Source organism: Solanum lycopersicum, chromosome 8 (genome assembly GCF_036512215.1).
Source record: "Solanum lycopersicum chromosome 8, SLM_r2.1".
NCBI lineage: Eukaryota > Viridiplantae > Streptophyta > Magnoliopsida > Solanales > Solanaceae > Solanum > Solanum lycopersicum.
In genome coordinates, this window is record NC_090807.1 from 24,216,042 (window position 1) to 24,239,776 (window position 23,735).

At 34.0% G+C, this 23,735-nt stretch overlaps 1 protein-coding gene across 1 annotated transcript; it reads right to left on the reverse strand.

The window, feature by feature from the left end:
* Positions 1-55: 55 nt before the first annotated feature.
* Positions 56-1,422, reverse strand: LOC138337867 (uncharacterized). The gene is made up of 3 exons (XM_069288303.1): positions 848-1,422; positions 210-760; positions 56-93 (listed from the first exon to the last, which is right to left on the reverse strand). Exons 1-3 carry the CDS (start codon positions 1,420-1,422, stop codon positions 56-58), a joined length of 1,164 nt encoding a protein of 387 aa, XP_069144404.1.
* Positions 1,423-23,735: the final 22,313 nt, after the last annotated feature.

Here is a 23,735-nt window from a genome sequence, read left to right on the forward strand (position 1 = left end):
AACCATGAGCTTCTCTAAACTGTTCAAAAAACCAAGTCCAAGATGCATCATTTTCCTAATCAATAAGACCGTATGCTAGGGGCAATATATTTCCTGAACATATAAAGTGCAAACATTAGTATACATATCGTCTAATACGACAAATACATGTTTAAAGAATATAATATTGTGCATACTTCTTTAAAAAAATATAAATATATAATAGTTACCTGCTCCATCCAATGTGCTTGCAGACACAAATGTGCCATTATAAGTCCCTCTGAGATGGCTGCCATCTACTACAACTATTGGCCTACAACTTTCAAAACCTTTTATGAAAGGAAGCAAAGCTATAAAGACATATAGAAATTCATTTTCTTCCGTCTTCTTCAATCTTATATGCGATCCAGGATAAGTGGTGTCCAATATGTATAAATAACTGGGTAATTTACTATATGAATCTGATGGTTTCCCCCTTAAAGTATTTATTGCCTTTTCCCTAGCATTCCATGCCACAGAGTAAGATACGTTTACACCAAGTTCGAGTCTAACATCAACTTGTATGTCTTTCGGTGTCAACTTTCTTTTATGATCAACTAGCTTGGGCGTTATTATCCCTCCAACAAGACTGCTTGTTGCTTGTCTCTGACTGTACACCTTATCTTTTAATGAACATGTATGTTCATCTACAAACTTTCTAATTCTAAACATTCCCGATTTATTGATGTTGGAAGCCTTCGTTATCCATCCACAATTTTCTGATACACAAACAAGTGTATAACTACTCGAATTACAAAAGAAAATAAACAAAATATATAAAATAATTAATATAACAACAAAAGCTAAAATATATTTAAATACAAAATACCTTACAAAACTTGATATTTTTGTCTTCCACTGAAATCTATTATCAATGGCATATTTCATCATCACAACTTTTAATGTACGTTTATTCTTATAAACTTGATCCTCAATGGCTTCTTTATGATTCATATTGCAGATAATAGAATTACATAACTCATCACTGATTAGTGGTGCACTAATAACTATTTCTTGGTTATCAGTTGTACATCTTCCGTTTATCATACACAAGCCAATATCTTCGTCATGATGAGATCTACAATGTATGTCACGATCATTCACAAATACAGTTACACAAATGGGATACTTTGCGAATTCTCGAACTTCTTTCTTCAATGAGACATATACCCGCATTCCCATATCGTTGTGTATCTCCAAAGGTGCAACGCTACCTTCTATTTTATACTTAAGTGTCAATCTGTTATACCTCAAATCTACGCCAATCTGATTAGCAACTTCAACAATTAAATCTTTATACGATGCATACTGTTTAATCATAATTGCCTCAGTTGTGTAATCAACATAGCAATTATCTTCGGTCCAATGTCCAGAATGCTTTATTATAAAAGCAATGCTTCCCATATATGCTGAATAGGAAAAAAAATGTCAATACTAAATACTCAAATAATGACATAATTATTATATTGTATACAGAATACAAAACAACAAAGTTACAATCGTAATTCAAATAAAAGATTTGAACATTATTATTTGTCTAAAAAATTGAAGCATCATATAAGTATTTTGTTTGATATACTGTTTTGTATACTAAATTTGAAAAAAACACATCAAATCAGAATTCTATTATATAAAAAATATGCAACAAATCACAATCAAATACAAAACTTTTAACGAGTAAATAAATAAAACATACCTGAATTTCGAATTTTCGTTTTTGTTTGTTTTCAAAAAATCGTTTACCCAATTTATATGACAAAACAATAAAATCGAATTTTTTTCCCCGGATGAACATCGTGAACAATGGCTACATATATCCTCAAGATTTGAAAAAATTGTAACTGATGTAGAGAGTTTTAAGCATCTGTTACTTTTTATAATTATTCTCTCCCTTAAATAGCTCTAGTTTATTATATAATTAAGGTATTCTTTATAATTAAACAAAATAATCAAAATACAAATAAAATACATAATAATGTAACATTTTGACATTATCACTAAATATTGAAATTGTTGACACTATACCCTATTAAATACTAAAATAATGACATTTTAAAAAAATTTCCCTTTTCCTAATTCAAGTATGGTCTTCTCTTGCACCATGTCTTGATCAGTCTTTCAAAAGAACTTGGGTCCTTTTGATAAATTTCCAGCATACCCAGCCCATTCCTCTTCACCAATTAACTCAATACTGACTCATTGCTACCAACACATTCAACAATTCCCATTCACCTTTTCACCCAACCCAGCTAACCCCTCCATCCCAACATTATCAGTATACTCGTCCCATTTCTTTTATCAACAAAAAAAAACTTAAAAAAATTCTCCAACATTAACAACAGCAATATGTGTGCGTCAATCACAACTTGTAGAAACAACGTCCAATTCTAACATGCCTTCTAACAGAAAAATGACAACTACACACACAAATGAAGCGGCGTCAAAGTCTTGTCCTCTAACGTTCACAAAAAGGACACAACGAGCCTGACGGAGATAAGCGGAAAGTTGATTTCGTTTCTTCTCTTTGTCTAGACAAATAGCACACTCATACAATCCTGTCAGCCGCGTTTTCATCGTCGCCGCACAGGATTGAAGCATCTCAATGTGCAGGGACATTGGATGAATCCTAGGCATCCACCTCTCCCTCCTATTGTTTGAATCAGTCAATATTGGGCATCAAATTGTTGAGCCCATCACATTTTTTGGTCAACTTTTACTATTCAATTGCTACAAGTAATTGTTAAAAAAGGAATAGTAATTGGAGTTGAAAATAAAAGATTTCGTGGTTGGCAAATTGATAAGATTTGCAACCATTTTTGACTTTGCTATATTTACCTATGTCATTAGTGAAATAGACATTATTATCTCCTTCTATAAATAGTGCAATCTTGCTCATTTTTAGAACACATCAAGTTAGAGAGGAAAACCACTATGAGAGCAAAGTGAGATATTACATAGACTATATAAGAAAAATAGTCTATGAAGAAGAGTATGAAGGATATTCTAGTAAGGTGAAAATCAAAAGAGTGTTGTTCTTTTTTACTGCGTAGTATTCACTTCGAGTACTGTATTCGTGACTACACAGTGTAAAATTCCTTACTATAGTGACATAAATTGCTCCCCTTGGCCTGTGATTTTTTCCTTATTTAGAAAGGTTTCCACGTTAAATTCTTGGTGTCATTATTTTCCCATTTTATTTCTAATACTTTTACCATATATATTTTTTTGATTATCCGCGTTTTCCCAACAAACTGGTATCAGAGTCATGGTTTTAACTGAGTATGATCTGTGGTTGCAGCACAGTCTAAACTTCCACATCAAAAAATATTTACTTTGATTTGCAATAACTATATTTTTGAAAAAATAATGGAAGCTAACACGAGAAGAATGATTACTTTGAATGGTGTTAATGATTCCATTTGGAAGGGGAAAATGGAAGATCTGCTTTATGTGAAGAACTTTTACAAACCAGTATTTAGTACTGTAAAGCTTGATAATAAAACCGATGAAGAGTGGAATCTGTTGCACAGACAGGTTTGTCGATTCATTAGGCAATGGGTTGATGATAATGTGTTGAACCATATTTCTGGAGAGACACATGCTCGAACATATGGGTGCATCTTGAAAGCTTGTATGCTCGGAAGAATGACAACAACAAAATGTTCTTAATAAAGCAAATGTTGAGTTTAAAGTCTCATGATGGTTATCCGATAACAGGCCATCTGAATAATTTTCAGGAGATCATGAATCAGTTATCTGCTGTGGGTATCAAATTTGATGGAGAAATTCAAGGTTTGCTTCTACTTGGTTCCCTACCAGACTCTTGGGAAACATTTAGAACTTCACTGTTAAATTTTACTTTGGATGGTGTGATGTCTATGGATTCCGCCAAGAGTAGTGTATTGAACGAAGAGATGAGAAGGAAATCTCAAGGTTCTTCTTCGTCGGATGTCCTGATAACTGGCTGTAAGGGAAAGAAACAAAACTCGTGGTTTTAAGTATAGGGAATAAAATAGGAGAAAATTCAGAAGCATAATTAAGGATATTGAGTGTTATCATTGTGGCATGAAAGGGCACACAAAGAAGTACTGCAAGTAGTTGAAGAGGGAAAACAAAAATAAAGAGGAAACTAAAAGAGATGACAATGCAAATTGCCTAGCCACCATAATCGCCGAAGAACTTGTTATTGTCCTTGATGCGGATGTGATATATATTTCTTGTGATGAGTCAAGTTGGGTTGTGAACACTGGTGTCGCATCTCATGTGACATGAAGGAAGGATTTTTCTATTCCTATACTCCTGGTGATTTTGGAACCTTGAGTATAGGTAATGAGATTGTTTCTAGGCTGATTGGTATTGGTACAATTAGTTTGGAAACTAGTGTTGGAACTAAAATAGTTTTGAACAATGTGAAATATTCTCCTAATGTTTGTCTGCACCTGATTTATGTTGGTGTTTTAGATGATGAAGAAGATATTAGTACTACAAGTGATGGAAAATGGAAGCTCATTAAGGGTTCCTTGGTTGTGGCTCGTGGTAACAAACGATGTGGTCTATACTGGACTACAGCCTCTGCTTGTGTTGATATGGTGAATGCAGTTGAGACTGATAGCTCTTGAACGTTATGGCACAAGAGATATAGCCACATCAGTGAGAAAGGACTTTATGTTCTAGCCAAGAAGAAATTTTTGACAAATTTCAAAAGTGTTAAATTAGAAAAGTGTGAGCACTGCTTGGCAGGTAAACAAAATAGAGTTTCCTTTAAGTCCTACCCTCCTTCGAGAAAGACAGAATTGCTTGAGTTGGTGCACTCTGATTTATGTGGTCCAATTAAGACAAAGACATTCGGTGGTGCACTCTACTTTTTCACTTTCATTGACGATTACTCGAGAAAATTTTAGGTCTATATCTTAAAGACTAAAGACCAAGTGTTAGGTTTCTTCAAGCAGTTTCAAGCTTCAGTTGAAAGAGAAACTAGAAAGAAACTGAAATGTATTAGTACTGATAATGGTGGTGAATATTGTGGATCATTTGACGAATACTGCAAGCATCAAGGTATAGACACCAAAAGACTCCTCCCAAGACTCCTCATCTTAATAGTTTGGCTGAGAGGATGAATAGGACCTTGATGGAAAGGGATTGATGTTTGCTTTGTGAAGCAAAGTTGCCGAATTCATTTTGGGGTGAGGCTTTATTGACTGTTGCACATGTTATTAATCTATCTCATGTTGTTTCTTTGCAAAGTGATGTACCAAATAGTTTTTGGTATGGAAAGGATGTTTCCTATGACTATTTGAGAGTATTTGGTTGCAAAGCTTTGTACATGTGCCAAAACATGAGAGGTCAAAGTTAGATGCCAAGACAAGGCAGTGCATCTTCATTGGATATGTCCTTGATGAATTCGGTTACAGGCTATATGATCCAATTGAGAAGAAACTTGTTAGAATCCGTGATATTATTTTCATGGAGAATTAAACAATTGAATATATTGATAAAGCAGAGAAGCTAGAATCTTCAAGTTTTGATGGTATAGTTCATAATGATGAACCTCCTCACACAAGAATGCATGATGTTGTTGGGCTTGATCATCATCGTGACGCCCAGTATCATGTATCGAATAAATATTTTGATGTTGATTATAACAATGATATTGTTATTGATGATCCTATTACTCATGAAGTTGTGGAAGAATCAAATATTCTTCTTTGGAGGTCCACAAGACAGTGGTTTCCTTCGTCCCGTTATTCACCCAATGAGTATGTGTTACTGAGTGAAGGGGGAGAACCTGAATGTTATGAGGAGTCAATGGAAGATAAGCAAAAGGATCAATGGATTGAAGCCGTGCAAGATGAGATGAAGTCTCTGCATGAGAACCAGACTTATGAGTTGGTAAAATTGCCTAAAGGCATGAGAGCTTTGAAGAACAAATGGGTGTTCAGAGTTAAAGTTGAAAGACAACTTGAAGACAAGGTACAAAGCTAGATTGCTTGTTAAGGGATTCGGTCAAAGGAAGGGTATTGACTTTGACGAAATATGTTCTCCTGTTGTGAAAATGTCCTCAATTCGCATAGTTCTAGGTTTGGCTTTTAGTCTTAATTTAGAGATTGAGCAGATGGATGTGAAGACGGCTTTCCTTCACGGTGACTACGAAGAAGAGATTTATGTGAAACAATCTGAAGGCTTCAAAGTAGAAGGTAAAGAAAATTTTGTGTGCAAACCAAAAAAGAGTCTTTATGGCCTAAAATAAGCTCCCAGACAGTGGTACAAAAAGTTTGAATCTGTTATGGGGAGCAAGGATATAAGAAGACTTCTTCAGATCATTGTGTATTTGTACAAAAAAAAATTGACAGTGATTTTATCATCCTCTTGTTATATGTGGACGATATATTGATTGTGGACAAGAATACTTTTAAGATTGATGAGTTGAAGAAGATTTGTGTAAGTCTTTTTCTATGAAAGACTTGGGTCATACCAAGAAAATTTTAGGTATGAGAATCACTCGTCTCAGAGATGAAAGGAAGATTTATTTGTCCCAAAAGAAGTACACTAAACATGTAGTGGAGCGCTTCAATATGAAGAATGTCAAGCCTATGAGTACACCTCTTGCTGGTCATATGAATTTAAGCAAGAAGATGTGTCCTACATCTAGGAAGGAAAAAGAGAACATGGCCAAAGTTTCATATTCTTCCGTTGTTGTAAGTCTAATGTATGCAATGGTGTGCACTAGACCTAATATTGCTCACACGGTTGGTGTTGTCCGCAGATATCTCGACAATCCGAGAAAAGAGCATTAGGAATCTATGAAGTTGATACTCAGGTATCTTAGAGGAAGCTCATATGAATGCTTGTATTTTGGAGCATCAAATCCAATCTTGAAAGGCTATATAGATTCTGATTATGGCAGGTGACCTTGATAACAGAAAATCCACTACTGGATATATGTTTTGTTTTTCGGGGGATGGGGGGCTATATCATAGTAGTTGAAGTTGCAGAAGTGTGTTGCACTATCTACAACTTAAGCTGAGTATATTGCGGCTACTGAAGCCGGCAAGGAGATGATATGGCTAAAAGAATTTCTTCAAGAACTTGGTTTGAATCAGACGGAGTATATTGTCTATTGTAACAGCTAGAGTGCAATAGACTTGAGCAAGAACTCCATGTACCATGCAAGAACAAAACACATCGACGTCAGATATCATTGGATTCATTATTAAGTTGAGAGTGATTCATTTCATGTCAAAAAGATCCACACAAATGAAAATCCTGCAGATATGCTGACCAAGACGATACCGACAGACAAGTTCGAGTTATGCAAAGAACTTGTGGGTATGAGCTCTCTCTAAAGAAGATGACCTTCTTCCAATAAATAGGACTGGAGGGAGAGATTTGTTGAATCCATCTCATTTTTTGGTCAACTTTTGCTATTCAATTGCTAGAAGAAATTGTTAATAAGGAATATTAATTGGAGTTGAAAATAAAAGATTTGGTGGTTGGCAAAATTGGTAAGATTTGCAACCATTTTTTACTTTGCTATATTTACCTATTTCATTAGTGAGATAGCCATGATTTACTCCTATAAATAGAGAATTCTTGCTCATTTGTAGAACACACCAAGTTAGAGAGAAAAAATATTTTGAGAACAAAGTGAGATATTCCATAGATTATATAAGAAAAAATAGTCTACGAAGAAAAATAGAGCGTGAGTGATATTTAGTAAGATGGAAACCAAAAGAGTGTTGTTCCTTTATAGTGTGTAGTATTCACTTCGAGTATTGTATTCGTGTGTACACAGTGTAAAATTCTTTACTATAGTGATATCAGTTGCTTCTCTTAGCCCGTTATTTTTCTCTTATTTAGAACGGTTTCCACGTTAAATACCCCTCTTCTTCTTTTTTCATTGTAGGGGTTGACATTTTTTAGTATTAAATTTCTACTAAAAATTTATCTTATGAAAGAAAAGAAGCGAGAAATAGATACAAAAATTGGAAAGAATTGCACTCGAGAATAGCGAGTAGGATCTATTTTGGATTCAGTTTCACTCCCTTACTCCCTTCATTGCTCTACAAAGTTCAATGAGGTTTATTGTCAGTGGTGAAAGACAGTTTCTCGCTCGTTGTTGTTCCAGTTGCTATCCCCAAGAAGGTAATTCTTCCTCATTCATAATATTCTCCTCATCTGTTCTTCTATTTTGATGTGATGTTTATAGATGTCGTATAATTCTTGTTTTGTGGTTTTTTGTTGTTAGATGTCATTGGATAGTTGATTTGTTTAATATGATATATGTTTGTCCTTAATCGTTTTCCATAATCCAGTCTTAATGTTGACTTAAGTTTTAGTCGTTGTGTACGTAGGGATGTTGTTTCTTTGATTCCTTTGGTTGAGTTTGTTCTTTTTTTGTGTGTGTTAATCTTTCCTCTCGAAGCTTGACAGTATGTGGTCGAACTAGTACTCTTTGTTTCCGTTTTCTTCAGCATTTAGGTCTCACTCGTTTGGCTGGTATTAGTGGTGTTTTTCTTTTTCAAAAAATAGGGGGGAAATGAACAAATATTCCTCTAGACTATGACCAAAGAGACAAACCTTAACTAAACTAAGATACTATTATCCCATCTCTCCGAACTATTTTTTTTGTAATTTTGTGCACCTTTTTGGCTTACGTGACATCTAAGTATCTCTCACACACTTCAATCGCGTGGAGTCACGGAGTGTTCCACCAACTTAAAAATACCCCAAAATTTTGTTATCACTTGTACAAGCCTCCAATGAATTACACAAGAATTGAAAGATAACATAAGTGTCAAATAATGTTTTCTCTAGAATAGAACAAGATCATAAATAGGAGTAAGAAAACCCATAAAGATGACAAACAATTACCTCACAAGTCTTCACATGAAGTATCCAAAAATAAAAGAACATAAAATATCATGAAGATCAAGGCTCATAACCTATAAAATTTTAGAAGCAAGGGGTGAGTACCAAATCACACGGTGCTCAGCCAGTAAACTTCCAAACAAAGGTTAAGGGAATAGAGTACGAGTAATCCTTACACCCCACACATGACCTTCACAGCTACACCTTGCATAAAAATAGCCCAACGTAACAGTTTGCAGATGACCTCCACAGCTACACCTTGCATAAAAATAGCCCAACGTAACAGTTTGCAGTTTACGAAGCACGGAGCTCAATAACGATAATCTAACGATTTCATGTTCTCAATAATAGACTGAATATTCATCAAAAATAAGTTTTACATAAAGGTACTCACAAGATCAGCAACACACAAGACAAAGTTCACCAGTGATAAAGATGTGCAATGCAATAAAATGCAATTTCAAGTATAGTGATACACACCCGTTCCTCAGTCCGGGATCCATGAGAAACATATATGTTCATGCATCCATCACAGCATGAGACACTACCCCTGATATATAGTATATGTCACCGCGCACGACACGTCGCTCGAAATATAGCATTTATTGTGGTACGCAATACGTCCCTCAAAATAGAACATCCTCTTTAATTTCTTTTTCTTCTCAATTCACATAACACTTGTGACAACCATGTCTCGGAACAATGCAAATGACATGTTCCCAAAAAATAATGAGGAATAGTTTTCAAAATGGCCTAACGGATTATTACAGACATCATGCGGATCGGCACACACTGCTCTTAGCCTCTTTTTATGTTTGGATTTGTTAACGAAGTGAGTTCGTATACGAATATTAGGGTGGTATTTGTTTCTCACCTTAGTTGGTCGCTGAATTCGTTAAGAAAATTTTTAAATAGCATGTTCAGTATCTTAAAAATGGATTCACTGCCTCCCCAAACTATTACATTGAATAGGATCCCTCTATCATTTGGATATATAGCTACTGATCCATTTTTTTATTTTATTTTCTTCTCCATTGTCATATAACTGATCCAATAGATATTTGTTGAAAATTGATTTTTACATAAGTTGAAATTTGTATCTTGACATCCTTTTATATTGTTATTACTTGTGGTTGTCATACTTCATACCTTAAATAGCATAAGTTGTGTTTTGCTAGTCTTGACATTTGAGTAAGTGTGATGTTTTATAATCTAAGATGCCTAAGGAATTGTGAACTAGCGTATATGTTTAACTTCGTATGGATATAAGTTGAATTTTTGGACTTGTATTCTTTAAATTAAAGCATGTTTAAAAATTCATTCACACCCAGGTTAGGAGAAAATTCCTTTTACGTGTTTCTCATTATGTGTTGTTCAAATACATCTTGCACCCAGCAGATTCTAATAAGCAGTAATTTTAAATAAATTTGTTATATTTTCATGTCTAGTTCATGCTCATTCACAACATCATTGTTTTCTTGGATTCTAAGCTTGAAACTCATTTTCTCTTTCGTTTTTTCCTTCCAAAATTGGTTAGCTATTGTTTTTCTTAAAACCCATTATAGTGTTAATATCCAAGTGATATTGGTTGGGTTCATTTGGGTATGTTAGGCAGTGAGTGTCGATGTCTATTTCTATATGTCTCTTGTATGTGGGTTGTTACTATGCCATGATTTTCACCCTTGGAATAAGTATGCTTATATCTTTAGTTTGGAGGCCAATCGAAGATTAATATATTTCCTTTTCTTTCTCAAAAGTTAGAAAACATTTTGTTTAAACTCTTAGGGACTACTTAGTGTTGGGGAAAATGGGGATAAACACAACAATATATATCGTAAAAGTAATGGAAATAAAATGATAAAATAACGACACCAAGAAATTTATTTGGAAACCCTTCTCAATAAGGGAAAAAATCACGGGCCAACAGGAGCAACAGATATCACTATAGTAAGGAATTCTACACAGTGTAGTCACGAATACAATACTCAAAGTGACTACTACACACTCAAAAGGAACAACACTCTTTTGGTTTCCACCTTACAAAAATATCGCTCACACTCTATTTCTCTTCACAGACTATTTTTCTTGTATAGTCTATGGAATACCTCACTTTGCTCTCAAAGTAGTTTTTCTTCTAGCGTTGGTGTGTTCTACAAATGAGCAAGAATGTTTTTTTTATAAAATCATACTTATGTTACTAATGACATGGGTATATATAGGAAAGTCAAAAATGGTTGCAAATTTTACCAATTTGCTAACCACCAAATCTTTTATGTTCAACTCCAATTACTATTCCTTTTTAACAATTGCTTGTAGCAACTAAATAACTAAAGTTGACCAAAAAATAGGATGGATTCAACAAATCTCCCCCTCAAGTCCCATTTACTGGAAGAAGGTATCTTCATGGAGTTCTTGCTTAAGTCTATTGTACTCTAATTGTCACAATAGACAATATACTCCATCCGATTCATACCAAGCTCTTGAAGAAATCGCTTTAGCCATATCATCTCCTTGCCGGCTTCAGTAGCTGCAATATACTCAGCTTCAGTTGTAGATAGTGCAACACACTTCTGCAACTTTGACTGCCATGATATAGCTCCCCTTAAAAAAATAAACAAATATCCAGTAGTGGATTTTCTCTTATCAAGGTCACCTGCCATATTAGAATCTGTATAGTCTTTCAAGATTAGATTTTATGCTCCAAAAAACAAACATTCATCTAAGCTTCCTCTAAGATACTTGAGTATTCACTTCACAGCTTCCCAATGCTCTTTTTCCAAATTTTCAAGAAATATGTTGAAAACACCAACTGCGTGAGCAATATCAGGTCTAGTGCACATCATTGCATGCATAAGACTTTCAACGACGGAGGAATATGAAACTATAGCCATGTTCTCTTTTTTCCTCCCTAGCTGTAGGACACATCTTCTTGCTCCACTTCATATGACCAGCAAGAGGTATACTAATAGGCTTAGCATTCTTCATATTGAAGCACTCCAGTATGCGTTCAATGTACTTCTTCTGGGACAAATAAATCTTCCTTTTATCTCTAAGACGAGTAATTCTCATGCCCAAAATTTGCTTGACATGATCCAAGTCTTTCATAGAAAAAGACTTACACAACTCTTTCTCCAGCTCGTCAATCTTAGAAGTATTCGTACCCACAATCAACATATCATCCACATACAACAATTGGGTGATAAAATCATTGTCCGAAAATTTTTGTACAAATACGCAATGATCTGAAGAAGTCTTCTTATAGCCTTGATCCTACATAACAGATTCAAACTTCTTGTACCACTGTCTGTGAGCTTGTTTTAGGCATAAAGACTCTTTTTGAGTTTGCACACAAAATTTTCTTTAACTTCTATTTTGAAGCCCTCAGGTTGTTCCATGTAAATCTCTTCATCTAGGTCACCGTAAAGGAAAGTCGTCTTCGCATCCATCTGCTCAATCTCTAAATTAAGACTAGTAGCCAAATCTAAAACTGTGCGAATCGAGGACATTTTTACAATAGGAGAAAATATTTTGTCAAAGTCAATACCCTTTTTTTTACCAAATCCCTTAACAACCAATCTAGCTTTGTATCTAGGCTTCAAGTTGTGTTCTTCAACTTTAACTTTGAACACCAACTTGTTCTTCAAATCTTTCATGCCCTTAGGCAATTTTACCAACTCATAAGTGTGGCACTCATGCAGAGACTTCATCTCATCTTGCATGACTTCAATCCATTTATCCTTGTGTTCATCTTCCATTGCCTCCTCATAACATTTAGGTTCTCCCCCATCAGTGAGCAAAACATACTCATTGGGTGAATAGAAATCGCTGTCTTGTGGACCTCCGAGGTGGAATATTTAATTCATCCACAACTTCATAAGCAACATGATTATCAATAACAATATCATTTTTATTATCAACATCAATATGCTGACTCGATACATGATTATCAAGACCAACAACATCATGCAAACTTGTGTGGGAAATTTTCATCATGAGGAACTATACCATCAAAACTTAAAGATTCAAGCTTGTCCGCTTTGTCAATATCTTCAATAGTTTATTTCTCCATAAAAATAATATCACGGCTTCTCACAAGTTTCTTTTCAATTGGATCATATAACTTGTAACAAAATTCATCAAGGTCATATCCAATGAAGATGCACTGCCTTGTCTTGGCATCTAACTTTGACCTCTCATCTTTTTGCACATGTACAAAAGCTTTGCAATCAAATACTCTCAAATGGTCATAGAAAACATCATTTTCGTACCAAACACTATTTGATACATCACTTTGCAAAGCAACAACATGATATAGATTAACAACATGTGCAACAGTCAATAAAGCCTCACCCCAAAATAAATTCGGCAACTTTGCTTCACAAAGCAAACATCAATCCCTTTCCATCAAGATCCTATTCATCCTCTCAGCCAAACCATTAAGCTGAGGAGTCTTGGGAGGAGTATTTTGGTGTCTAATACCTTGATGTTTGCAATATTCTTCAAATTATCCACAATATTCACCACCATTATCAATATGAATACATTTCAATTTTTTTGCAGTTTCTTTTTCAACTGAAGCCTGAAACTGCTTGAAGACACCTAAAACTTGGTCTTTAGTCTTCAAGACATTGACCGACAGTTTTCTCGAGCAATCATCAATCAAAGTGACAAAGTAGAGTGCACCACCCAATGTATTTGTCTTCATTGTACCACATAAATCAAAGTTCACCAACTTAAGCAACTCTGTCTTTCTCAAAGGAGGATAGGACTTAAAGGAAACTCTATTTTTTTACCAGCCAAGCAGTACTCACACTTTTCTAATTTAGCACTTTTGAAATTTGACAAAAATTTCTTCTTGGCTAGAACATTAAGTCATTTCTCGCTGATGTGGCTAAGTCTCTTGTGCCATAACGTTGAGGAGTTATCGCTCTCAACCGCATTCACCATATCAACACAAGCAGATATCGTAGTCCAGTATAGATTAAGACATTTGTTACCACGAGCCACAACTAAGGAACCCTTAATGAGCTTCCATTTTCCATCACCGTTAGTACTAACATATCCTTCGTCATCTAAAACAGCAACAAAAATTAGGTGCAGACGAACATCAAGAGCATGTTTCACATTGTTCAAAACTAATTTATTTCTAACACTAGTTTCCATGAGATGCGGCACTACTGTCCACAACCCATCTTGACTCGTCACAAGCAATATTTATCATATCCGCATCAAGGACAATAACAAGATCTTCGGTGGTAACGGTGGCTAGGAAATTTTCATTGTCATCTTCTTTAGGTTCCTCTTTGTTTTTATTTTCCCTCTTCAACTTTATACAGAGTTTCTTTGTGTTCCCTTTCATGCTATAATTATAGCACTCAATATCTTTAAGTCTGACTCTGGATTTGCTCCTATTTTGTTTTCTATACGGAGAACCATGACTTTTGTTTCTCCCCTTGGAGCAATTTATCATGACATCCGACGAAGAAGAACCTTGAGTTATTTTTCTCATCTCTTCGTTCAAGACACTACTCTTGGCGTAATTCATAGAGATCATACCATTCAAAGAAGAATTTGACAATGAAGTTCTAACTGTTTCCCAAAATTATGGTAGTGAACCAAGTAGAAGCAAGCCTTGCATTTCTTCATCAAATTTGATGCCCATAGCAGATAACTCATTCATGATTCCCTGAAAATTATTCAGATGGTCTGTCATCGGAGAATCATCATGATACTTTAAACTCAACATCTGCTTTATTAAGAACATTTTGTTGTTGTCATTCTTTCGAGCATATAAACTTTCAAGATGCTCCCATAGGGTTCGAGCATGTGTCTCCCTAGAAATATGGTTCAACATATTATCGTTAACCCATTGCCTAATGAATCCACAAACCTATCTGTGCAACAGATTTCACTCTTCATCTGTTTTATTATCAGCCTTTATAGTGGTAAATACTGGTTTGTAAAAATTCTTAACATAAAGTAGATCTTCCATTTTCCCCTTCCAAATAGAATAATTAACACCATTCAAAGTAATCATTCTACTTTTGTTTGCTTCCATTGTTTTTCCCTAAAAAAATTGCTATCGCAAATCGAAATAATTTTTTTCTTATGTGGAAGTTCAGACTGTGCTGCAACCACAGAGCATACTTTGATAAAACCTTGGCTCTGATAACAGTTTGTTGGGAAAAATGCAGATAAACACAACAATATATATCATTAAAGTAATGGAAATAAATTGGGAAAATAACAACACCAAGAAATTTACGTAGAAACCCTTCTCAATAAGAGAAAAAATCACGGGCCAAGAGGAGCCACTAATATCACTATAGTAAAGAATTCTACACAGTGTAGTCACGAATACAATACTCAAACATACTAACATACTCAAAAGGAACAACACTCTTTTGCTTTTCACCTTACTGAAGTATCGCTCACACTCTATTTATCTTCACAAACTATTTTTCTTGTATAGTCTATGAAATACCTCAGTTTGCTCTCAAAGTGGTTTTTCTTCTAGCTTTGGTGTGTTCTACAAATGAGCAAGAATGCTCTATATATGGAAGGATAAAACCATGTTTATGTCACTAATTACATAGGTAAATATAGCAAAGTCAAAAATGGTTGCAAATCTTATCAATTTGTCAACCACCAAATCTTTTATTTTTAACTCCAATTACTATTCCTTTTTAACAATTGCTTGTAGCAATTGAATAGCTAAAGTTGACAAAAAAAATAGGATGGATTCAACACTTATTTCCCTTATAACTCTTTGGAAGTGAATTCAACTGGTTACTCTTTGCTTAATTTTAAACTTAACTCTTAGGGATACTTAGTTCCCTTATAGATTTTGAGAATTTAACTGAACTCCTTAATCTTTGATCAACTCATTGCTTTGAACCTTTAAACAAAGTTAAAATGCTCTCTAAGACTCTTGAATGCTTTAGGAACTAACTTTGACTTGCATCTTAACTTTTAGACTTGAATCTCAACTTCTTTGACTTTGATCTTAACTTCCCTTGAATTAGATTATGAATTCAAGGATCATGATCTTATATTTGTGGATGATTTCATGGTTTTTAGATGAACTTTAGAGTGTTGGAATCAACTGGAAATAATAGGAACATCACTTAAGAACTAGTACGAAAAAGATGGGGGAGAAATGGAAACTCCTTGTGACCATGACGCTCTCAGAGGCGCGGGGCGCAAGATCCTGATGGACAGACACTCTCCTCAGGCACTCTGGCTGGTGCGGCGCCCAGGGTTTGTCAAACGGGATCTCCGACTTTTCTTCTCCAATTTTCAACTCTAAACCTCCCAAACATCCATGGATCTTTCTCCAAACACTTAGGATCACTAATATCCTTAATACCCAATAGTTTAGACTCGTAAAACATCCAGAAACATGAATCACAACCACTAAGGGATCATTTGGTACAAAGATCAATAATGCAGGGATTAGTAATGAATGGATTAGTAATGCAGGGATTGGTAATGCAGGGATTAGTAATGCAGGAACTATTTTTATCAAGTGTTTGGTTCATTGTTTCTTACCTAATTTTGTGTGTGGTTTAAAAGTTTACAAAAAAAATTCGTTCCAACTATACCCTAGAGTTATTATGAGATTTTCTATTTTAATGTAATTGAGTCAAGGTAGATAATTAACGAAGAATATTATTTTTATTACATTTTTAACTTGCTAGGAGAATAGAAATTTTATTGTCATGTTCACTATTTTTTCACTTAAATTATTTGAGAATAAATAATTCTCATCTTAATAAATTGTAGTTAATATCTCAAAAGGTCACACAACTATAATGATTTATAGAGAAATTTTATAGAACTTTGTTTTGTATAAATAAATTTTAAAAGACTCATAAACATAAAAAATAAACATAGTAAAAAAATTTAAACTATTTTTATACTCGAGACGAGATGTGTGTGTGTGTGTGTGTGTGTACACACACACACACACACACTTGTTTTAGACTACCTGTGTAATTTTAATGGACTTATTAAGAGACAATATTTTATTTATAAATTGTTCTTAAATTCATATATCAACATTAGCATATTAGTCGGATTATAATATTTTATATTAATAATTAATAGAATAAATAACTCATATTTTAGAATCAACAAATTATATATAAATAATAAAATTTGTAAGCTAATTTTGTTAAATAAAGTTATTAGTATAAATATAAAATATAAAATCAAAAAAATAACAAAATGATTAAGAGGATTTGAGGGGGTATTTTTGTATTTACCTAGATTAGTCCCATGGTATTAGAGTTAATACCACCAAATGGAAGATATTAGTTGTACACCCTTTAATACCATGTAGGGTATATAACTAATTCATGGATTTACCAAAAATTCCTACCAAACATATCATTAAATAATACCACACATAATACTTGGATTATTTCTCCTAATACTCCCTACCAAACGACCCCTAAAGGTACAATACAACTCTATGAACAAGGATTCAACAATCGGTCATCAAGAACTTTAAGATTCATCATTCAATCAATACAAAACTTGATGAATTAAACATGTTGGTGTGTGGCTGAACGAACCCAACACAGAAAGATCTCACATACCTCGATTGGGACCACCCCCGACCAATTCCACAAGCGAAACCATAGCATTCTTGAAGAATTCATGATCTTCCTCTTCTCTTCTTTATTCTCCTTAAGCCCTAAGCGTTCTCAACTTTTCCAAAACTGAACTTTGACTTGGTTTTACCCCTAATAAACTCTTAAAACGAATTAGAAAACAGTAGGGTGAAACGACTATTTTACCCCTACTAAAATCCGGTGGACTTTCCTCAGTCCAACATGCCAACTTCCAAAAAGCATATCTCTCTCATTCGACATAAAAATGCACAAAATCAGAGCCGTTGGAAAGATCTTCCTAATGGTTTTCCAACAATATAAAGAACTCATCCTAAAGACTCCTGAACTCTGAGTTAAGGCCGTTTGAAATGAAAAAAATTCATTTTTTAAAATTAGGAAATTTTCCAAATTTTCTTTATTAATTTCCAAAAATAATTATTCTTAGTTTCTTAGCTTGTTCTTAGTTATTTCAAGTGATGAGATGTTACAATATCTCCCCCTTGAAAACATTTGTCCTTGAATGAGAACTATTACACTAAGCTAAGGGTAGTAATATCATTTTAGCACTCAACAACAAAAGCAAGTAACAATATGCTTACACATAGTGTTATAAAGCACTAAGAAGAGAATTTAATACATTGATCTGCATTCTCTTCAGTTTCAAAGAGATGCGGATATATCTTCTTCATATCCTCCTCAACTTCTTAAGTCGCTTCTTCGACGAATTGGTTCCTCCAAAGGACCTTAATGATGCAACTTCCTTTGTCCTTATCTTGCAAATTTGACGATCCAAAATCTAAACTGGAATCTCTTCATAGGATACCTATCCTGAATTTCAACATTCTTAGTTGGTACAGTCAATGAAGGATCACCCAAGCACTTCTTCAACATAGAACTATGGAATAGTGGATGAACTGCCACTAATTCGTGGGGTAGATCCAACTCATAAGCCACATTGTCCACTCTATTGGAAATTCTATAAGGTCCAATATACCGGGGACTAAGTTTTCCCTTTTTACTAAACCTCATAACACCCTTCATGGGTGAAACTTTCAAATATACTTAATCATCCATCTCAAACTCTATTGGCCTTCTCCTGTGTAGAACTTTTGGAAACAATGTGTCGTTTTCAATCTCTGTTGAATCACTTTCACCTTATCAATGGCTTGGTAAACTATATCTGGCCCTTTCAACCCTGATTCACCAACCCCAAACTACCCAATAAGAGATTTGCATCTTCTCCCGTATAGAACTTCATATGGAGTCATTTGGATGCTTGACTGGTAATTATAGTTGTAAGCGAACTCAATGAGAGGTATGTGATCGTCTTAGCCCCCTTTAAAGTCGATCACATAAGCTATCAACATATCTTCCAAAGTATGGATAGTACGCTCTGTTTGTCCATCTAACTGAGGATAAAAAGTAGTGCTTATGTTAATCTTTGAACTCAAACCTTTCTGGAAAGATTTCATAAATTGTGCACCTTTGTCAAAAATAATGGAGACCGGAACTCCATGAAGTCTTACCACTTCTTGATGGTACAAATTAGTGTAATCCTCGGTCGAATAGGTAGTCTTTACCGACAAGAAACGGGATGACATTGTCATTCTGTCGACAATCACCCAAATAGAATCATGTTGCCTGCGAAATCTTGGCAAGCCTGTGATAAAGTCCATATTAATAATCTACCATGTCCATTTCGTAATTTCTATATTCTGAGCCAAACCTCTCGGTCTTTGGTGCTCTACTTTCACTTGTTGGAAATTTGGGCATTTGGCAACAAACTCAGCAATGCCCTTCTTCATACCTTCCCACCAATACACCTCTCTCAAATTGCGTTACATATTTGTGGAACCCGGATGAATGAAATTTTTGGAGGTATGAGCTTCCTCCATGATCCTATATTAGAGTTCATCCACCCTAGGTACACATAACCTACCTTGATATTTTAGCACATCATCTCCCCCTTGTTCAAACGTTAATACTTTTTACTTACCTTCAAGTCAACCAAAATGGGATCTTGGTCTTGCTTTTCCTTCACCTCTGACACTATGATGACTCAACCCCATTGGTAACCACTATACCTCCTTCTGTGGAATCCATAAGTTTGACTCCCAAACGTGCAAGTCTGTGCACATCTTTAGCTAACTCCCTCTTTTCTTCTTCAACATAGGAACCATGGATAACCTGATTAAAGCATCAACAACTACATTAGCATTACCTGGGTGGTCAAGAATATTTATGTCGTAATCCTTGAGTAATTCCGACCACCTTCTTTGTATGAGACTGAGTTCTTTCTTAGTGATCACACATTGGAGGCTATTGTTGTTAGTGAATATGCCAACATGAACACCATACAAGTAGCGGTGCCATATCTACAAAGCAAACACTACAACAGCCAATTCTAAGTCATGAGTTGGATAATTCTTCTCATGAATCTTCAACTGTCTAGAGGCATAAGTTATAACCTTTTCCATACTGCACCAACACGCAGCCCAAACAAATCACAATGCATCATTGTACACCAGAAAACCTTGAGTACCTTCGGGTAAGGTCAACACATGAGCGGCAGTCAATATCTTTTACACTCCTAAAAGCTTTTATCACAGCTTCCGACCCTTGAAACATGATTGTCTTCTGAGTTAACTTGGTCAAAGGAGATGAGATACATAAAAATCCTTCTACAAATATCCTATAATAGCCACCCAAACCCAAGAAAATCCTTATATCTGTTAGAGATGTAGGTCTAGGCCAACTCTGAACTGCGTGTATCTTCTGAGTGTCAACTCTAATCCCATCACCGAAAAATATGTGGCCCAAGAATGTTATAGACTTAAGTCAATACTCACACTTTGAGAACTTGGCACATAGCTATTAATTTCTCGAAGTCTAAGGGACTATCCTGAGGTGACTAGCATGATCTTCTTCACTCTTTGAATAAAGACAATGACAAACAGATATAAATAAGGTTTGAAGACTCTGTTCTTAAGATCCATGAATGATGCAGGTGCATTTGTCAAACCAAAGGACATAACAAAAACTCATAATGTCCAAATCTAGTTTTAAAAGCTATATATGGAATATCATATTCCCAAACTTTCAACTGATGGTATCCTGATCTGAGTCGATTATTGAGAAGCAAGAAGCACCCTGAAGATGGTTGAAAATATCATCTATTCTCGTAAGAGGATGCTTATTCTTGAGGGTCAGCTTATTCAGTTGGCGGTAATCTATACACATTCTAAGGGAACCATCTTTATTTCTCACAAATAAGAACAAAGCGCCTCAAGGTAAGACACTTGGTCGAATAAAGACCTTATCCAACAAATCTTTCAATTATTCTTTTAACTCTTTCAACTCTTCTGATGTCATTCCGTATGGTGGAATAGATATAGAATGAGTATCTGGGATGATATATATGTCGAAGTCTGTCTCTCTTTAAGGAGGGACTCCGGATAGATAATTAGGAGAAAATTCAGGAAACTCTTTTACTATTGGAACTGGATGAAGGGAAGGTACATCGGCACTTGATTCATTAACTCAGACTAAGTGATAGATACACGCCTTTGAGACTAACTTTCTCTCCATTAGATATGAAATGAAATGACCCTTAGGCATTGCTGAGCTACTAGTCCACTCTATGACTGGCTCGTTAGGAATGTCAAACTTAATAACTCGAGTTCGACAATCTATTAGCACATAACAGGCATCAAGCCAGTCCATACCTAGAATAACATAAAAATCTACTATGTCTAACTCCACTAGATTATCCATGGTGTTCTTGTGATTAATGGAAACTAGACAATCATGATAGACTCTTTCCGCTATAATAGAATCCCCAACAGGTGTATAAACTAATCTATAGCAATAATTGTTTCTTTATGGTTTGATTATATGAGCATCATTATTTCGTTTCTCACGCTATATAATATTGTATAATTAAGAACTTATGATTAGTAAATATTAACTGTTAAAGTGGATTATTTATTCGAAAATATTAAAAGTCTTAAAGTATTATATAAATAAAATTATGTCAGTATATAAATTGAGAATTATGATTAATAAATAGGATTTATGAAAGTGGTCTATTTATTCGAATGAGAATATCCTCTATGTATCATGTGTAAATTGTCATGCATAAAAGAATACTATAAAAGATGTGTTTACCTGAAAATAAATTTAATTTTAAATACTAGTAACACTTAATTAATTCATGAGAATAGATATCAAAGGTCTTCTCCGTCTGAAAAAGAAAATTTAATATCTTGAATTATCATATGTATTAATTGAAAGGACATTTTTGAAACAAGGAGGTGTGTCTTAGTAAAAGAAAGGACATGTAATATGTCTCGTGCTCATAAGATAATTATTAAAAGTTAATGAAAATTGAATCTAGTTATTTTAATCTTTACTATACCTAAAAAGTTACTTTTCAAATTAGGTTATAGTTTAGGAGGTCATATGTTTTTATTATGATCTCTCATTGACTTTTTTGATGGTTTCATTGAAAAATGTTAGGTTGGATTTAAATTGTTTTTCGGATTTAACTTTGATTTGAATATGATGAGATCATTCTTTATGTTAGTTATGTTTATGTTAAATTTGTAACATGACTGCACATGGTTATTTGACATGAATTGATATGTGATAAGAATGTACATCATATTATTTTAATTCCTGAAGATGTTTAAATCACTTGAATTTAAATTTGTTCATAGATTTGAAAATAAATATTTTTATAGACTCCAATGAACCTGAAATTTGGTATGTTTATTGATAAGGGCCTAGTAAGAAACAGTTGTTGCCAAGTGGTTAAGATACTCATTGTATCTGAAAAATTAATTTTATCAAAAAATTACTCGACTATGATATAGTGGTGATAGAGTTTTTTCTTTATGGTCTTGATGACTAAATTTTATTGACTATTAAATTTATTTGTTGGCTTAGACCTTCCTCCATAACTGATGAAATTAATACATGTTTTTAAAGTTTACTCTATAGTTTTGATTATCTATATTGACTCTACTAAATTGAGTAATATTTAATTGGATCAATGGGTTTGGGATAATGATATTCACTTGACTTAAATTAACATATATTTGCCATCTGGGTTGACTTTTGTTCTAAATTTGTTGAAGTGAATATCTTACACAATATATATACGTTGCATGAGTAATCATTTTTTCATCAAAATTTGTTGTTCAAGATGCATTAATATCTATAAGGCGTGATTTGAATTTTCATATTCAATGTATACAAAAATACGATTTTCGTTTTGAACTTTAAAATTTTATTCTTTATTCTTGATTCGTGTATCGTTTTCACAAAATGATGATATATGACAAGATTTACTGAGCGGGTAAACTTTAAATTCTATTTTAGCCAACCAACTTTTTCAACCGAATTGATCATAGTTTTGAAATTTGAAAAAAAAAACTCTGAGTGATATGAAATTTTTTAGATTCATAAGAATGACCTAGTAAGAAATTATTATTATTTTTTGATCGTTAAATGATTTTTTGGCCGTAATTGACTAAATTGTAGTGAAGAATTAGTTTTATGTTCCATCTTAGACCTTTCTCACTAACAGATGAAATTGATACAAGTCACTATGTATTTAATCTTCTAGTTTTGATAATCTATATTAACTCTCCTAAATAGAGTAACATAAGATTGGATCAACGTAGCTAAAGGATTTTCACTTGACTTAAAACTAACCGTAGATTCTCCAACTAAGTTAGGGTTGTACAAGTTTATGGAGTGAATATTCGGTCATTGTACATGTGTATTGCATGAGTAGTTCTCCAATCCCAACGATTGGCTATTCGATATGCATGAATACGTATGTATAAATGAGGCGTGAATTTCATTATTCGAGATTATTCAAAATATTATTATCTATTTAATATATTATCTCTCATATTTTCAATAGAATTTATGCACCCATGTAGTACCACTTAAGACTTTCTTTTGGACGAGATAAGATATTAATTCAAAGAATGTATTGTACATGTACCTTATTTAAAAGAATTTATTTTCAGTTTCTAACTAGATAAGAGATGAGTATTTAATATATTTATTTGTAACTCTCCTATCATTGTGTCTGATAAATATTTTATTTCTTTTGAAATATTGATACATGGTTCTTTTATTAGTATTATTTCTCATGAAGTGAATTATATTAATTTGTCTCATAAGAAAAAGTATCTTACAAATTAAATGAAACTTATT

What these genes read in the sequence shown, in the direction of transcription:
- LOC138337867 (XM_069288303.1), bottom strand. Translation starts at nt 1,422, where the DNA reads ATGGGAAGCATTGCTTTTATAATAAAGCATTCTGGACATTGGACCGAA. An exon ending in AAAATATCAAGTTTTGTAAG is followed by an intron (nt 761 to 847) that starts GTATTTTGTATT and finishes TAATTCGAGTAG; the next exon opens with TTATACACTTGTTTGTGTAT. An exon ending in AAGCACATTGGATGGAGCAG is followed by an intron (nt 94 to 209) that starts GTAACTATTATA and finishes TTATATGTTCAG; the next exon opens with GAAATATATTGCCCCTAGCA.